General features: G+C 42.0%; 1 protein-coding gene across 2 annotated transcripts in view; it reads right to left on the bottom strand.

Annotated features, from left to right (window-relative positions):
* sesn1 (sestrin 1) overlaps positions 1-18,441 on the bottom strand; it is a 61,534-nt gene that overhangs the window by 5,818 nt on the left and 37,275 nt on the right. Inside the window, exon 1 of one of the 2 annotated variants that reach the window (XM_074616543.1) lies at positions 369-628. The exons of the other annotated variant lie outside the window; for it this stretch is intronic. Within the exon in view, the coding sequence (XP_074472644.1) occupies positions 369-470 (102 nt within the window). The 5' untranslated portion in view covers positions 471-628. Of the gene's footprint in view, positions 1-368; positions 629-18,441 lie in introns of those variants that run through there. 2 annotated transcript variants of the gene reach the window in all.

The following is an 18,441-nucleotide window of genomic DNA, read 5'->3' as shown; positions in this document are numbered from 1 at the left end:
CTCCTAGCGGACACCGTCCAGCAGCGCACAATGAAGCAGCACATCCAAGTGGATGAATGAATGACCAAACCAGAAATGTGCATTATTCCAATAATGACACTGAGTTAAAAACATCCATATAAACGTGTAATAATACATGTCAACTTCTTAATCAATCTAATGTGAAAGGATTTCTTGACAGATGACCACAAACTCTTACATTTACGCGTAAACAAGCAACAAAAGACCTGCAGTGCAGCTTGTTTTGTTCCAAAGGAAAAGACATAAAAAGCATCATAATGTGACATTATATTATAAATCTGGTTGACGCTTTAAATAAAAAGCGGTGCGTCTATTTGACAGAGTGTTATTTCTTTTATTTCTCTTACCTTTTTACTCAGCCGTTCACAATGGGTACATATCTTTAACAGGTTTGTCACTGCGAAATAGTTATTTTCCACGTTTTCTGCCGGTGCGACTGCGTGCCTCATCGCGTGTCACTTTGCTTATTATAAAGAGAATAAAAAAAATTTAAAATTTGCTATTTCGGATGGCTGTTTTTTCCTCCTCTCTTTGTTCCTTGAGGCACTGACTGGGTAAAGTGCTCTGCAGTCAGCTGTTGCAGCCCCTCCAGCAGCAGAATACCGTCCTCTCTCGCTCATACATTCGGTAAATAAGTCGAGGCTCGTGTGATTGACGCGCGGAAGCGACCAATCAGAAGACGAAAACAGCCTCAAGGCAGCCAATGGGTGCAGGAGGAACACGTGGGGGGCGGGGCTTACGCTTGAGGAGAGAGAGAGAGAGGGGGGTTCAAAACGTGAGCAGAGAGAGAAAACCCCCCCCCTTTAAGAAAACATCATCACTTCTCTCTCCTTCTTTTGTTCCCTATTGCCATTGATCATGATTGAATTTACTGTAATGCACTCTATATGCTAAATAATCAATTAAAGGATTGTTCTCCAATCACTCCAATCAATACTAATTATGATATGGAGAAAAACACCCTGCAGGATTACTAGTTTTCTGTAATGTGGCCAAGTAAAAAAATATTTCTGTGTGTTCATCTGTGCATTCATTGAAAACAACAACAACAACAACAAGAACATGCAGCAGCAGCAGCAGCAGCAGCAGCAGCAAGTCGCCCTATTGGCTTCACTGGTGGTGGTGGGGGGGTAAACTGAGCCCCCATCTGTCCTTGGTGACCAGCACAAGAAGAAGATAGAGGTCTGCCGTGCACAGATCAGCATCAGCGTGCAGCATAGAGATGGATAGCTGCAGGACCTGCTGCTGCTGCTGCAACAACAGCCCTTCAGTTGGTGGTTTTTTTGCGCCGCAGCCTATCAGACCACAGATAACGTGATCCACCTATCAGGCCCCGGCTTGAAGGAGCCCTTTAAAAAAAGCAAGGAGGAAGCAGAGACAAGGAAAGGCAGTTTCTTATGGCTTTGTTTATCCCAGCTTGACAATAACACGTTCATTGGGACAGCGTATAACTGGTTTATCACACCGCGGTGGTTAGAAAGTCAATAATTACTCAGAATCATATCAGATGAGGTGTACTGAAAATTTTATATTACAGCATAATAGCCACTTTATGCCAAGCAGGTCTGGATGTGGCAATGGTTTCTACCAGAAGGGCCTTTGAAATCCCTGGTAAACAAGAGATAAACAGTTGTAATTTCATGTAAAAAGCATATGCGAGTCAAGTGTTGTTTCCTCTGCGGATCGCCAGCGACCACATTACAAAAAGCTTCCACATATTGGCCAGTGTGTGTGTGTGTGTGTGTGTGTGTGCACATGAACATGCACATCTGTGCGTCACGTTTCTGTGTGAGATTTCAAAATAACATGTTTACCAAGCAAAACAAAAAACACTTTTCAGAGATTTCACAAAAGAGGCATTATATTTTTGGGGAAGAAAACTACACAGTAGTTTTGATTGTTTGACATGTTGTGAGATGTTTCTGCTCATCCTCTGGCTACGTAAGTTGTTTGGGTGAACTGTGAAGGGATACCCAATAAAAAAAGTTTGGTACCGATGAGGAGATGGTGAGCGGAAGCCAAGAAAAGGCAAGTCTGCCCATGTGCACCCTGATCAAGAGCCTGCCCGGCCAGTTTGACAACCGGCTGCAAGTCCCCAGCACTGACAGCCAGATAGCACAGTGTTCAGCAGGTTCATTGTGTGGATCAAGCCAACCGCCACCCCCCCAACCCCCCTCCCTGGTCCCTCTCCTGATGCCACAGGGTGGGGTGCGGGGCAGCGGTAAACATGTTCCCAGGGCTGGAGTCAGCACTCCCAGGGCTGCTGGGAGCCCCATGGCTCAGCAAAGCTGCAGAAGAGGCTGGTCAGCGTTAGGGCTTACGACACACCAAACCTTTTCACAGAAAAACGCTTAGGCTCGGGGGGTCCGGCCTCGCGGACGGGGCCAAACACTATTGTCAGAGTGCACGCACTGACTACTCGGTAGGCTTTACTGTACTCACATCAGGAACATCTGTGTGTGTGTGTGCTGTGATCCAGATATATCTGCTCCTTCCTAGATCAAGACTGTGATTACACCTCCAGCTCACTGTCTTTGGTCCAAATGATAAAATGTTTGTAGTTGGTACTGTTATGCAAAAGCAAACCGGAGCTTGTAAACAACTTACATGGAATTATAAGAAGGTTGCGTAATAACAGATTTGTCGTCAAAACAATAAGCATACATACAATGTTATGTATGCTCTGGAAGGAGTCCGAAAGCTCCAGAAAAAGCTTGTAAGGGCCTCTTGATTTAAGGTGTTTTGCTGGCCGGGCAGGCTCTTGATCAGGGTGCACATGGGCAGACTTGCCTTTTCTTGGCTTCCGCTCACCATCTCCTCATCGCTACCAAACTTTTTTTATTGGGCATCCCTTCACAGTTCACCAAAACACTTACGTAGCCAGAGGATGAGCTGAAACATCTCACAAAATGTCAAACAATCAAAACTATTGTGTATTTTTCTTTCCATAAAGTATAATGCCTCTTTGTGAAATCTCTGAAAAGTGTTTTTTGTTTTGCTTGGCAAACATGTTGTTTTGAAATCTCACACAGGAACATGACGTGTTTTTGTCCAACTATACATCCAGTTCCAAAACCCTGTATCTTTAGATAGGTGCAGTATTTCCCACATGATTTTGTGAGACTATGTAGGGGTGGACCTCAGACCCTCATCAGTCTGCTAGACATACCGTTCTTTCTGCCACCTAGCTGCTCACGCATCTCTGTGATGATGTTGCACAGAAACCTGTCTATGCTCCCTCGGAAGAAAATGTTGTGCAATTTAAAGTTAAATGCATCAATCTGGTGCTCTTTGAGAGTACAATTAAGAGGATAGATCTACGAAGAACTCTGCTCTCGTAAACACTTTTGTGCTCTAGCAGTGGTGGAATTTAACGAAGTACATTCACTCAATTAAGTACAATTTGGAGGTACTTGTACTTTACTTAAGTACGTCCAATTTATGTGACGTTATACTTCTTCTTGTGTTTGAACTCGTCTGCACACTTGGACTTTATTGTCTCTGGTGCTGACACAATTTAAGAAAACGTGACAACATATTTGACTCCAGACTTCAATACATTATGCCTGGCTCGTATTACAACCTTTTACAGTTTTGTGGTGTCTTCTGAAGCTGGTTCGGAACAACGTGTGACATATAAAAACCACACTGCAGGTGTCTGAAGACCTACATCTTCAGAGCGTCTCAGTTATTTGATGTCACCTTCGGTGTCGCTGTAAATTAAGTAAGATCCAAATTACGACAAACATGCTTGTTGTGCTCAAGCTTCGATGAATGAGCATGTTTGCTCTTTTAAACCTACAGGACAACACGGTGAATGAGGGATTCATTAGCTGCTGTAGGAGATAAACAAGTGACCTTTTAGCAACAGGATTGGCCACTAAGCCACCGTGACACCCAGGATATGTAACTGTGTGAGTGTGTGTGTGTGTGACGGGAGGAGTACAGGGGTTAACTTAGGACAACATTGGGAGAAGGTTATTTATGACGGAGGAAAGACTCGTGGAAACAACAGGAATCATCGCAGATTTGTTTTAACGTTGTCTCTATCACCAGATAGTGATCTGTTGGAGGAAAGGCCTGAACAGTGGACACATTTCCACTAGTCTTACACTAATATTAATTATAATAGCCAGGAATATTGTTCAGTTTCATGCCCATTATAATATATTTCTGCTCATTCACGGTTACTTAAAGAGTGCGTCTATCTGCGTTCTGTTCTGTGTTTTTCAAATGGAAACGCCCACTTAGACGTTGCAAAAAGCAGTGATGTAGTTTATCAAAGTAAGCTATTCAAAGCTAATCATTAAGGTTATGAATAATGTGAACGCTAGCACCAGCTGAGTGAAAGGTAGCTGTGCTATATTCAAGTGTACACTATATTTAAAACATTTTCACAGCTTAACCTCGTCGTCAGACTGCCCTTTCCAACGAGGGACTGAAACCGTTACGTCGCGGTCATTTTACCTCGTAGAACATCGAGAGTTGCTGGACTATTGCTGCATGGATCGGTAAGTTTGTTTGTGTTATTGTGTGACTTTCGGATCCACACAGTAGTATATAGTTTAGCTTCAATGCCGGTACGCCTGTCTCCTTCTTCAAACTGGGAGCATGCTGACCGCCATCTAAGTTTCTGTGTGTAATGTTAATATACTGACTGTAAGGATGTATATATACTGCGCATGGTGCAGCGTCATTATGCAGAAACCTACGTCGGGTCACGAGGGAAAAGGTTTTTAGAAGGGATTGGAAAACATCATTTTGACGCTAAAACATACATATTTTGACCAACATTTGAATGTTTGGATAAGGAAATAAAACCCCAAAAAACAAAAAAATAATGGACCCGCCCTTTAAATTCCTGAATTGAAGTTTCTTTAAAGTGTAACTGCATAACTTTATTAACTTCCCTTTACAAATTAAAAGTTGAATTAATAAGAAATAGCCCACTGACTTTGTGAGTCATCTCTGCTTGAGCTACTCTAACATTTTAGCATTCACCATTATCCCATAATTGCTTCTTGTGGCCGCAGAGGCTTTGTGTTCAGAAGAAGTTACACAGGCTCTCTTTAATGAATGAACCAGTGGACATAAAAACTTAATGCCTATTTTGCACACGAAAGCATCAGCTTATATACATTTCATAGAGGAGGAAGCAGGAGCTGACAGTTTAGAAACAGTGTATTTGGCCACATTTTTTGGTGAAAAAATAGCCGCGTATTGTGCTGCAGGAGTGGTTTGAGAAGTTTTGGTAGATATTTGACAGTGAAAAATGTTATCCTCTTTAACTCCAACTGTCTTTGTGCTTCAAGAATAAGCAAACTAAAACATCTTATCAGTCAACAAAGCGTCAATATATATATACCAGAGAAAAATGTAGCAAGGTAGCAAGTGATGCTTCCACTGAGGAATTTCAGCTTAAGTGAAGTAAACAGAAATGCAACAGTTGCTATAGTTGCTATTTTACAGCCGAGTTATGAGAATTACTGTAGAAAGAGGTATGAAAGTGGAAACTAAATCTGGAACAATCAATTAGTAGTTTTAAATCAAAGTAGCTGTTTCATTAAGATCCAACGCTCTACTAAGAATTAGTTCACTCAACTTTTTATAAGTAAGTATGTCAGCTACTTTCTCAAAAACAGTTCCTTTATGAGTGTGCATCAGAATTAACAACAGGCTTAAAGCAATAAAGAGGATGATAAAAGTTAATAAGATTAAAATACACAGAGAGAGGAAGCTGTGCCAGATGTAAACTCTGCACATATGTGTCTCAGCGCTGCTGCGGCTGCCGTGTTTTCTCATGCAGTAAGACGCGAGGGGAACCGCAGAAAACTGTGGGGATGTTCAACAAGTGGCAGAAGTCCACCAGACCAGTTCAAACCTAACCTATCAGTGCACAGAGGAGAGGAAGCAGAAAACTCTCCAACACTGACATAAGCCTAGCAACAGGCTTCCACCAATCAGGGGGCAGAACAACAGTTACAGGAACCAATCTTCTCTCTCTGCCTCTCTTGTTTCTCTGAAAAAAAAAGAAAAGAAAAACAGAGAAAAAAGTTTTGCCAAGGTATGAAGTTCACTGAGCAGACTAATCTGGTTTGTTTCATAGAAAGTAATTCAGTTGACTGATGTATTTGCCCAGTTAAAACTTTTGTCTGTTTGAGTTTCTCCAACAAAAAGTGGCAAAACAAATGTCTCCTAACTTCACAAACACTAAATCACATGGTTCAACTTAGCCCAGAGGCTCACAGCAGCAACTCTCATCTGTGAAAAACAACTTTGTTTTCCCTCCATATGAACAGATAAACTCTGCAATGACTGTTTTCAACAGTAAAGGAGTAAATCACAGTACGTTTAAATACTCTACAGATAGGAGGATAGTTTTTTTTAACTTGTGCACAAAAAGTGAAAACTGCAGACTAAGAGGGTATCCCCCACCCTGCTCTTCAAACACAGCCCTATGTCAACCAGTTCACCTATCACAGAGCACACTGGAGGGTTAACCCTTACCTGCCCAGTAGCCCACAATCTGCACACTTTCCTCTCATCTTACAGAGCAGCGAACAGCCTCTAAAGCTGGGGCTAAGTTGTCAAAACTGCACTTGCCAACCTTGAGACTTCAAAAATAGGGAGGATTTCAAAACTAAAGCGGGAGGGATCTGGGTGTCCTCCCCCCCAGAATAATTTATCTTTCAGAGCCTGGTGACTTTTAAAGAATGAAAATAACAAAATAATAAGTACACTGCAACAGCATTTTTTGTTAAAGGCCTACTTTTAATTTTACTTTTAATTCTCAGGAAAGAAAACTGAATAATTCGCCCCTCTGCTGGTGTGAACTTGTGTGAATCTCTGGTAGAAACTAATATTCATCAGTTTTCATTCATTCCCTCATGGTACATGTCCACAGGGGCGTTTTTTATCGGGATTGCTTCCCAGCATTGAACGCTTGATGGGCTGCCACTAGACACCTGATTGGATGAACGCTTTCCCTCGTGAGCTGCTGCTCCTAGTTTTCAAAGCGGAATCAACATGGCGGCTCATTTGGCTCCTTTCTTCTCTTATATTATGTTCACCGAAATGTGTTTCTGAAAACATTTGAGGCGAGAAATAAGCCGTGCGGTTGCTGAATCTGTCTTTATTTTGGATCGACAATGCTTAGTTTAACACCCCTGATTTGTAGCCTAGACCTCAACTTCATCCAAATGAGGAGTGAGCAACGTGACAGTCCGTCTCTTGAATCGCGCCACCAAGCTACCAGAATGCATTGCATGGATAGACAATGAATGGGAACGGACACAGTTCAAACCGCGCCACGGTGTCGGGAGCAGGTCACCTCTGCCGGGAAAAGATATTTGGTGTAGCTCTATTGCCGTCCATGTGGAAGCAATAGAGCTTATGCACACTGTACAGAAACTGGGAGAGGGCAATAAAAAATGGGAGTCTTCCGGGAAAATCGTGAGGTTTGGCAAGTATGGTCAAAACCTGTTGATCATAAGCTTCAGAGTGAGAAGTGAGGGTTTCACGTAGTGTCATTTTAACCTTAATTTTCATCTGATGGCAAGACTTATGAGCCCAAAGTTGAATGAATGTGGGAATTAACTGAACCAGAGTTGCCTTTTGGCCCTCTTTGAGTGTCCCTTTTCTTGTCCTTTTCTTCCCAGTCGCCTCTTCTCTGATCTGTGTGTTTTCTGGCAGGCTATCAGAGTGGATAGCGGTCTCGCCAAGCGCCGGCCTTCCTGAGAGGAGAGGCGTGCCCCCCCAGACCAGCGGGTCCTGGACCAGCGCACACCAACACCGGGAGGAAGCAGCGTTCCCTGGATTCCATGAAACGCAGAGGAACTGCAGAGACCTCAGGGAACACACGGAAAAGAGAGGGAAAAAACCTACAGATCGACGTATCTGGGACAAAAGATAACCTCTCTTTTATGACTATACTGTACTGCCAGGCGTAAACATGCACAATTTCCCAAAATAATCTATATGTACAGTGGGCTGCAATACAGGATAAAAGGCGTTAGCCTGCAAACCCCAGTGTGCACGTGAGGAAGAGTGAGTTCCCGGGGATGTTATTCTAACAGGGAGAGGGCAGCTGTCACAATACAACTGGCTCCGAGAGAAAAGATCCCACAGAAAAACACAGAAAATACCTTCCCCTGCTATCTTTAGCTCATTATGACACAGCCACCACAAATCAATGAAAAACTGATTGTCCTCTTTTTTCTATCTATATTCTCTCTCTTTCTCTAACAACAACAAGCCCAGCTGTCCTTTGACTCCCATCTTCACAAAGTTTACTGATGAGCAACACAGGAGATAACAGTGCGGGGTGAGTCCAGAGGTGCTGCCAAAAGTTCAAAAGACAAAACTCTTGCAAAGTATCGTAGCAAATGCTTCAGATATGCCTTATATCTACTGGTATCCAAAAACACGGGACTAATACCAGGTATGCACTAGAAGAGAATCAAGCTGATTTTGGGCCCGATTCCCCCCTCCCGACAATCGTCAGCAAAGCCCAGATTTTTTGATGCTTCTAAAGATTATTTTTCCAGATATTCTCGTGGTGTGCGGTATGTTAAGAGTGTTTTTACATCCCCCGATCAGCTCGGAAGTCCATCCTGGGTGCAGCGATCTTAAATTGTAAATATTAAACATGTTCAATATTTATGATCGGATATCCTGTTGTGCGTGGGGAACCCAGAGGACAGCCGATGACGCAGTCACGTGGGAAACAGCGATAGCCAATTGGGAACCAAGCTGACTGAAGCGGAAGGACAACCACCGTTGTCATGGCGTCTGCGGCTAATGCATGAGCTAATGCAAAACGCAAAGCATAAAGTAGTAGTAAGATGGAGCTCAGAAATGGAGGACCAACTTGTTGATTTGTGACAACAACGCAAGGGTTTCTTTAACTCCAGATTTCCGTTTGTTTAGTCGGGCCTCTTATTGTTCGTGAATGGAATCTGTTATTGTGTGGTGTTTAACATAACATGTCGTTATGTGTGGGGGTCTCTCCCATTTTCAACATCTGTTAAGATTTGAAAACTCTTTTCGTGTGGACCTTAACAAAGCTGACCTTACACCAGCATTAAGACTCTAACAGCCCCAAAGAAAACAGCCCCTCTGGTCGGACGCTGCTGTGAGCCTCCTGGCATGCACAGCTGTTTTTTTTCTCTCTCTCTCTGACAAGACCTCGGCTCTGCTGACTGAGCAAAAAATGACTCATCTCACTGGGACGCCGGCCAAAACGTTGTTGATCATCACCCTGTAATTCTTAATGGGCACTGTAAACCCAGCACAAAAAGAGCCAACCCTTCACCTGTCTCTGTGGGAATACAGAACGGAGGTGATTCATTCCCAAAAATACCAATAAACAACACGTTCACAACAGTAGCGAACAGCGGACGGCGCTCCAGCTAGTAATCAAAGTGGCTGGTTTGGCTCATCTGAACACTGAATCAAAGGCAATAAAAACTAGATGAGCCTGACAGAGTTTTATCATTTTAAAACAAGCGAGTCCATGAACTCTTTTTATATAACAGAACGAGAAGCGTTGACAGACAAAGCTCCTGATAAAGTCTGATGGACTACATCACGGAGGCTACAGCAAAGATTAGAAACCATCGTGTCCTTTTGCTAACGCTGGTTTCACTTCTCCTTTTCCACCATCTATCCTCTCAATCTATAACCTTCACCAGAATGTATTTTGATTGCAAAGTTGAGAGTGGATGTGATACTTCTGTACTTTAAGGGGGGAGGAAGTGATATGGCCTAATCGCTGCCCTCAGAACCATTTTGTACGTGTCCTATTACTTCATTAATAGGCAATGAGCCCCGGTACTGAATGGCAGAACAAAATAGCTGGCAGAGCCTCATTTGAGTGCGACGTCACGGCGACTGCCCCATTAATGTTTAATCGTTTATGAAATGTCTGTTTGATTAGGTGGAAACTCGATCACCTTTGTCGCTCTCCCCTTCACCCGTCGTCACTGACTCAATATTTTAAATAATTGTAGAGATTATTTAGAGACGTTGATGCGTTGTACGACATTTGAACAGTGGAGACAGAAGAAGAATGGCAAAGAGTGAAGGTGGAAATCCTAATTTAAATTCGCATGACTTGTAAAAATGGTATTCAATTAATAGCCTATGTTCACTGCCTTTGTAAGTAGTTAAATATGAATTACTATTTCACCATAATTACTTAAATATCCCCCACATTTAACATAAGATAAAGGGTTTAGGTCTGTTTTCTATTGAATAGTGTTAATTAAGTTTTCTTATTTCCTTTTGCTACACCTTTGCACTGATGCAGTTAACAATGGTAATGGTTCCTGGTGTTTTTTTGGAACAATGGTTCCTTGATTTCAGACAGCGGGAGATAAAAGCAGACCTGATTTAATCAGCTGTAGCTAGCTATCTAATAAAGCTAACATTACCTCCATGGGTTGGTTGAAAATGCAGCTAGATAGCCACATGCTAACGAGTGCATCTTACATTACATCAGATAAACACAGTTTAATCCGTTCCTTACACTTCTGTTCTTGTGTTTTTGGTTTTAGAAAAGCAAACAAACAAGACACTTTCTTCCAAACTCTTTAAATGTAGAGTTGTGAGGCAACATAGGCTGGATTTCCCCTCCGAGCTCCAACTGTTTTCACTCTCCTGGGTGAACTCTATCAACCAGGCCAGTAAAAGGTCGATGGTATAAATCAGTACAGTATATGTACCCTATAATAAACTGAAGTGTACAGATTACAGCTATGGACTCTTGCACCACATGTTCAACTTCAAACAGAGGTCCAAGATGGCATACAGAAAATATACACAGTGAAGCCAGCATACTCAATGTGTGCCAACACGAGATGGACAAGTACCAACATACACAAACTCATAATACATGTACATGCATGTCGTCCTCTTGGGACTATGCCCAGTGAGGAGTTCCTCAAACACCAGCAGCGCATGACATGAGATCATGAGTTTGTACACTGTCCAAGACAACACTGGAAAAAAATGCTTACCGAGGCACATTAACTTCTGGGCCTAAAATATGACAATACATCCTTCCGATTACGCAAACAGTGCATGCTGAGTTCACGTGACTCACGGAAAATAATTATTTCAAAACTGTGAAATAATAAATTTCATCATAATAATTCAATCTGAGTTTATCACCTGTAGGATTGTCCCGAATGCCATTTCTTTGTGCTTCGAAGCTTCGGTGAGAAATATTCGAAGGTCTTTGAAGCTTCGGAATAGTACCGCTACCGCACTACTGTACGTACACGCATCTTACACATAACAAACAGCAATATCCGTCTGAGAATAACTAATAATAAATAATGTTGAATATGAATAATGTTGTGGGATTATTCCTTACTTCATGGGCTATTTTGGGATTTATACATTATTATTACATACTTAAATATACAGTATATATATAAAAGAAAAAGCATTTGAATACTGATTTGGAGGTTGATTACTATGGCAACGGTCAAAGCAGCCCTAATCACCTGTTTAGTAGACATTTTAGAGAGAAAATGGCCATTTTATTTGCATGATATTCAGTCTACATTTATTGTACACGTTTGTATTTTTCACAATTACATGCTGCGTTTGCTTGATGTAAGCAGGGTGAGAGAATTTTTTTTTATTTCTAATTAAATTTTTATCAAAAATTGAGACTAAAGAAACAAATTCTCACAATATCTGTGCTTTTGAGTTATTTAATTTAACAAATAATCTAGCTTAAACTTCAACTCTCGCTTTAAAATGTCCTCGGTTAACGTGCTTGTTCTTCACTTCTACAAACTCTCCATGGACCTCATAACCCTGACAGAAGTGTGTGTGTGTGTGTGTTTGTGTGTGTGTGTGTGTGTGGTCCTCTGGCTCATGCCACAGGTAGTGTTGGACATATTTGCTCTGTGGTTAATCAATTACAGGCCTGTGGGACCGAGAAAGGAACAAGCCAACAGCCAAAACTCTTCTGTATCGTTCCGTCTTGTGGACTCAAGTCCGATTCAAATATCTCGCTAACTTTGAAGTGTCAGATATAATTAGCAGATAAGATGGCTTCTGTCCAGTGTGGCGTTCACTGATTATAACTGATTATATTACTGTGGTGACCAAGAACATAATTCAGTTTGTCAGCAGGTAAATGCTTGTTTTGAAATTAGAAAGCTGTATGATATATATAGATATGTTTTGACCATAATTAATCAAATTTTTTTTGTATTAATGTTACAAACAAGTGCACAGACAACCTGTTGCATGCAGGGATCTGATAAATGGTCTTACATAATTCAAACAGGAAGACGCCATTGTATTAACTGGCAGCGTCATGTTTAATAAAGAAATGATTAATCTATGAGTAAGGTGATATGCATAATATGGTTTCGCTAACTCAGCTAAATTGGCTCTGTGGTGTGACTGAGTAAGAAGAGTCGGAAAGTTGCAAACATCCACATTATTTTTTAAAAGAGGAAGAAAAAAGAAGAGCGTCATGATGAAGTAGGAGAAGAAGGAACGTGATGTAACAACTCAACGGGTTTGTGATAAAAGTTAAGGCCTTTTAAACTACAAAAAGATTGAAAAAGTTTGTCTCTAAAAACTTTAAAGGTCTTATTGATAACATTTTTAAGTAAACCAATATTTTTTTTTTAAATAATACATCCACAGAGCTTTCAGAAATGTGCCAAATAAAGTATGGCTTTTCCTGAAAAAAAAGAGTTATGTTTGTGTATTAATCATCTAAAAAATGTTGGTGCGTACAAAATGAATGTTTTGTTTATCTCTGTGGAAGATGACGTTTGGCTCCCACTTCTAACAAGGCTTGTGAGGCTTTTGAGATACGACGTTGGTATCACTTGGTATCTCTCTGTGTCGTCAGTCAGTGTGGATAAAACAAATAAATGGCTGAGATTGACCGTAAGTGCCTGGCAACGACTAGTTGTGAAGTAAATGCAATGGAACAGGGGAGGGAGAATGCAACATCTAGTGGCTGAATGTTATCAATGTTATCAATAGCACCTTTAATGCTGCAGATTTTGTAAAAAGTCCATACTTTGACGAAATAAATGTGCAAATATATCAATTAAAGGGTAAGTTATCTAAATTTAAATGCATATATTTACTTACTAGCAAAGAAGACATTTGTGTTTGTCATATTTGACACTGTAGTAACCTTATAGACTACCAATCCAGCCAAATGCATGACTTTTCTAAGTGACATCCCTCATCAGTGATTATGTCACACGTAATGGATGTAGGGGTTAAAGAGGGCATTCACAATGAAAGAAAAGATGGAGGGTGGAAAGAGTGATGGGAGAAGAGTGGTATAAGGTAAGAGAGGATTATTTGAGCAGTGTGCGGAGAGTAAGCGCCTCGTACCTTATCATGGATAAACAAACACCCCACACCGTCTGGAGTGACATCACTGTCCCTGAGAATCAATAACCAGCCACTTCCTGTGCGGCAGGAAAATCGATGACTCTGTACACTAGATTACCTATCTGTGCCCACTCACCTGAGGAGGCACACACACACACAAACTAATGCACACACACTGTAATGCAGGGCACATACATGGGAGAGCATTAACAGAAACAAACCCGACTGTCACAGTTTTCACCAAGGGGGAACAGTATTTGTGCAGCTTCAGTGCAGAGTCAGCCCATTATGGGATTAGTGGCGGCCACAGCGCGGTGCAGGCCTACTGTTGAAGTCTAAAAGGGATAATAATGGCTCTGCCAAATCAGATTTCTGTCAGGTTTCCCACACACATACACACACCTAAATATCAAAGCAGCACGGCTCAGCCGCAGTCCGCAAATCTCCCAGATCCCCCTGCTTTCCTCAGCTGCATTCGTCAACCTCTATTCTCACCTTACACTATATTATTACACAATAAAGGCTGAGTTCAGGGTTAAAAGGTAATAAAAATGAATAAGTGGAGACTAAAAATATTTTGAACCACACACACAGGCATTTGGCATCTCTCAAAGAGCTCCTCGTAAACGTTGTCACCCATAAACTAAGTGTCTATGTGGTATGAGCTTTAAGCACCATTGACAAAACTCAAGCTCACGAGATTCTTTCAGCTGAGCTAGAAAAAAAAATGCGTGGCTCCGGGCTCTTCGCTAAATGTCTGGGAGGAAAAATTCAGCGTCATGAGCACTGCTCCTCATGTTGCCGCTGTTTTCGTGCCAAGGCGAAGAGAGGAAGAGCAGGCATCTAACTGACAGGACTGGATGGGGGATAATAATGAGTAACTGTGTATCACCTGTGTGAGAGAGGGACAGGAAGGAGAGGGAATAAGAGACGAGATAGAAATGGAAACGGAGGGTGTGAGAAACGTGTCAAACAACACTTTCAAATCACACAAACAGAAATGTGTGATCAGAGAAGTTAAAAACTGACTCTCGATTTCAAACGCAGCGAAGGGGAAAGAAAAGCTAAGCACAGCGTGTTAACTTCCTGAGGTGACGAAGATAAAGATGCATTTGCTGAGTGGGTGTATTTGCTTTCTACACAGACCAGATCGGGTTTCATTATAACATTAAGTACTGTATAATTCTCTTGTTTGGTTAGCCACAGCAGATCTTTCAGTATTGGTTTTGGGCGAGTAACATGACAACCTCCTCTCGTCTTCACAGTACTGTGCGCACACCCGGAGCGCCGTCTGTCTGTCTGTCTGCCCACGTCCTGCAGAGACTCCAAATGCCACAGAGAAAGCCCTCTGTTATACCAGCATGGTCAAGATGGGCTTATTAGTAAAGATGGTCACCAGTCAGTCACTAATCTAGTCTAACTAGTCTTTTTTGACAGGCCGAAACAATTTTTTTTTCACTGGTCACATGAATGATGTAGAAATTTAAATGGCTATGAATAAAAACATGAAGAGGGTGTAGAGTACACACATCCAAAAAACTTCAACTGGTTCTGGGTCAAAAGATCAAGGTAAGAGTCAAACAGAAGATCCTCACACTGTATTAAAAAAATCCCAGCAAGTTCAATTGTGCAACGTTTCGATCTAAGAGAGATCTTCATCAGGCATTATCAATAACCATCACAAAGCAGATGTATGGTGCCTTCAAATGGGGTTGTGTTTACCGTGTTCATGAGAAGAGTCCATATGAACGCCCCCCTCTTGTGGTATTCACAACCTCGTAAGTGGAAGGTTTCTGAAAGCTCAGAGTTCATCAGTGTGACGTGTTTGTTGATGTTGTCAGAAATGGCGGAGGCCTTGGAAGTTCGTTATTCGGTGCATACTAAGTTAATATATTGTCATTTTAGTCGTATATTGTTTTTTCTTCGTTATTTTATAGTCTGAGGAAAATGTCCAACGGCATTTCCTGCATTATGTTACCCACTTGCTAGCTTGCTGAATTGTTAGCCTCTGTGTCCCTCATGTGGGAGATGTGATGTGATCAGACAGGGTCGTTGAGTGTAGATTGACTCTTAATCATGCAAATCACACTCAGAGTGATGAATGTGTTGGTGTCTATATCTGCTTTGTGATGATGATTTGATAATGCCTGACAAAGATCTCTGTTAGATCATAACGTTGCATAATTAAACTAGCTGGGAGCTTTTTAATACAGTGGGTAGGGATGCACCGATACCAATACCGGATCGGATTTTAGGCTGATACGAACTCAAATAGCTGGATTGGATATTGGCGACAATGAGGCCGATCAATTCAATTCAGCTCTATGTTTATATACCATACACATTATAGACTTGAATTGTAAATCCTGTTCATTTTGAATTTTTTTTTTACCAAGTTGTTGGTGTACAATTTATAATTTCAAATAAAAAATAACAATTCAGTGAATGTATAGGCCTATCTATGTATTTATTTGTCACATTTAGTTTGACAAAGTTAGGAAAACAATGATTAAGTCCAGTTTGATGTTGCCTTACAAATAAAAGAATGATCTCGGTCACGTCCACACAGTGAGGCATACAGCTTATTAATTAAAGACTGGTATTGGATTGGTACTCTGTATCGCTATTGGTATCGGGACTGAAAAAGTTGGATTGGTGCATCCCCTGCAGTGTGCGGATCTTTTGTTTGACTCTTAATATGAATAAAAACATGACACACCATCCCAACAAAATAGATTAGGACTCTATGTGCAAGACACTACAGATATGAATGTGTTTGTTTTTCATGTGACCTTTCCCCACCTTCTACACGCTAGTTTTCCCAACGTGTTCATGAAGTGTAAAGATGGGATTCATAACAATAGCGTGCATGGATGTGTGTGTGTGTGTGTTGTTGTCTGTGTCTGCAAGTGTGCGATCATGCACACATGTCTGGAGAGGAAATCTATTCTCTTGATGCCACCGGACGAGCAAAGTTTTGGCCTCCAGCCTTCTAAATCTCTGACCCTCCACTAACCCGACTGTACGGCCGAGTCAGCTCTCAGCGCGCCGAGCCAAGCACCGTCCTGCCGGGTGAGGGTGCGTTCTCTACGGGACTCCCACAGGAAAGCTTCACACAATACTTGGCTCTCCTTGAGGTAGACACACACATTAACTGCACAGAGGCGCACACACAAAAGACAGATTAAGACAACACTCGCACATAAAAGGCGAGTACACAATCCCGCTCACATATGTTAAATGTACTAGCTTGCACACACACACTCAGAGTCTCAAGCAGACAATGGACAGTGGAACTGTGCCATAAGGGAAGGCTGTTGTCCAGTCACTGGGCAACTGGGGCAGCAGATGGTCATCTTCCCTTCCACTAACACCAGTAAGGAGGGAGGGGGTGAGGCACGGCAGAGTGGTCTCCGAGCGAACACCTTTCACCGAGTACATGGGAATGACTCAGCCATAACCCATAAAGCAAATGAGCTGGACACTGATTATCTGTGAGTCTGCACGGAGTTACGGCGCAGAAATGGAAAGTTTACTAGAGTCCAGATGCGCTGAGTGAAAACGCACGGTTTGCCCAAGAGAGCGTATTGCTTTCAGTAGTGTTTGAAATGAATGCCACAGGCTGAAAAAGTAAATCGAACAAACTCGGGTAAACCACAAAATATGAGAAGAGAGTGAGCTTTAAGTACAGAAAAGGCAAAAGTAGGGGAAAGGTCAATTCTGACATGAAGAAGAAAAGGAAAAAAAAGCAGAAAGGAGAGTTTCATATCCTGTTGACCAGTTGCTGCCTCTCACCGTGCAAGTTTTGATTGGAGAGAGTGTGTGTGTGCAATAGAGAGAGAGAGAGAGAGAGAGAGAGAGAGAGAGAGAGAGAGAGAGAGAGAGAGAGAGAGAGAGAGAGAGCGAGAGAGAGAGAGGAAGAGCCTCTAGCCTACTGTGTGCACACTGTAAAAAAAAACTGTTTATATTCTTTGCTCGTCTCAGCCAATGTTAATGGAGGAAAAAAAACAACACCCTTTTCTATTTTCTGTAGCGTGTCAGAAGGCATGTTTTGGGGTGGCTAAACCCACAACAAGACTTGTCTTACATAAATAAAGGACTTTATTGGCGGTGGCGGGCCGGTCAGATGCGGGAGAGACATGTGAGCCATTTGCTCTCTTGTGTAAAAAAAGATGCAAAGCAGAGAAAACAACTTTGTATGAATGGAGCCTCTGTGTGCGCGGCGGAGAGCGCCTCCTTCAAGAATACATGTTTGTTGGGGAGAGTTTCATCACAGTGGAGGCATGAGAGAGGGAAGAGACGGAGAGAGAAAGAGGGAGAGAGAGAGAGAGAGAGAGAGAGGTCAAATAAAAGCAAGAGGAAGAGAGAGTGACAGAGCAAACAGGGGAAAGTGGGACAAAAAGAGCAAAGAGAAGCAGAGAAAGGTGACCGCTGGCGGTGTAAGTGGGTCAATAGACGTGGAGGAAATACTGTACATGTATGTTTTACATGCATGGATTAGATATGTAACCCCATTTTCTGTTTACGTGACACAGAAGAGTTCAACCAGTCCAAGTCTACCCTCCGGTGTTTCCTGTCAAGCTGGTGACTTCTGTCCTTCTTCTCCACTGCCATTCTTTGTCCAACCCTTTTCCTCCACTCCTCTTAATTTATTTCCTCCGCTGCCTTTCATCATTGCCTTGAAGCAATCACCCTCCCCGATCGTTGTTTTTGTCAATGGGACAGTTAAGAACAATGTGGTCAAAGCAGGATTGACAGCACGCCCGAGGGCTGGCTGACGCATTTAAGCAGCTCGGGTCATGCCTGTGTGAGAACGTATATAAGCAGATATTTTAAAAAAGGTGAGAAAGGATTGTAATAGGTGCCTGACATGACATGTCTCCTTATGCAAGTGTGCTTCTGTGGCCTGCTGGCTTATTAAAGGACACAAAAACAGTTTTTATTGTTTGTAGCTGGGATAAAACCAAACCTTCTAGTTTTTTCTCTCCCTCATTAAAGTCTTTCTAAGAACACACTGGTGGATTCCTGAAAAGC

Source organism: Sebastes fasciatus, chromosome 18 (assembly GCF_043250625.1).
Source record: "Sebastes fasciatus isolate fSebFas1 chromosome 18, fSebFas1.pri, whole genome shotgun sequence".
Classification (NCBI taxonomy): Eukaryota; Metazoa; Chordata; class Actinopteri; order Perciformes; family Sebastidae; genus Sebastes; species Sebastes fasciatus.
The sequence above is the reverse complement of the archived record's forward strand: the minus strand, read 5'-3'. Positions and strand labels throughout refer to the sequence as shown.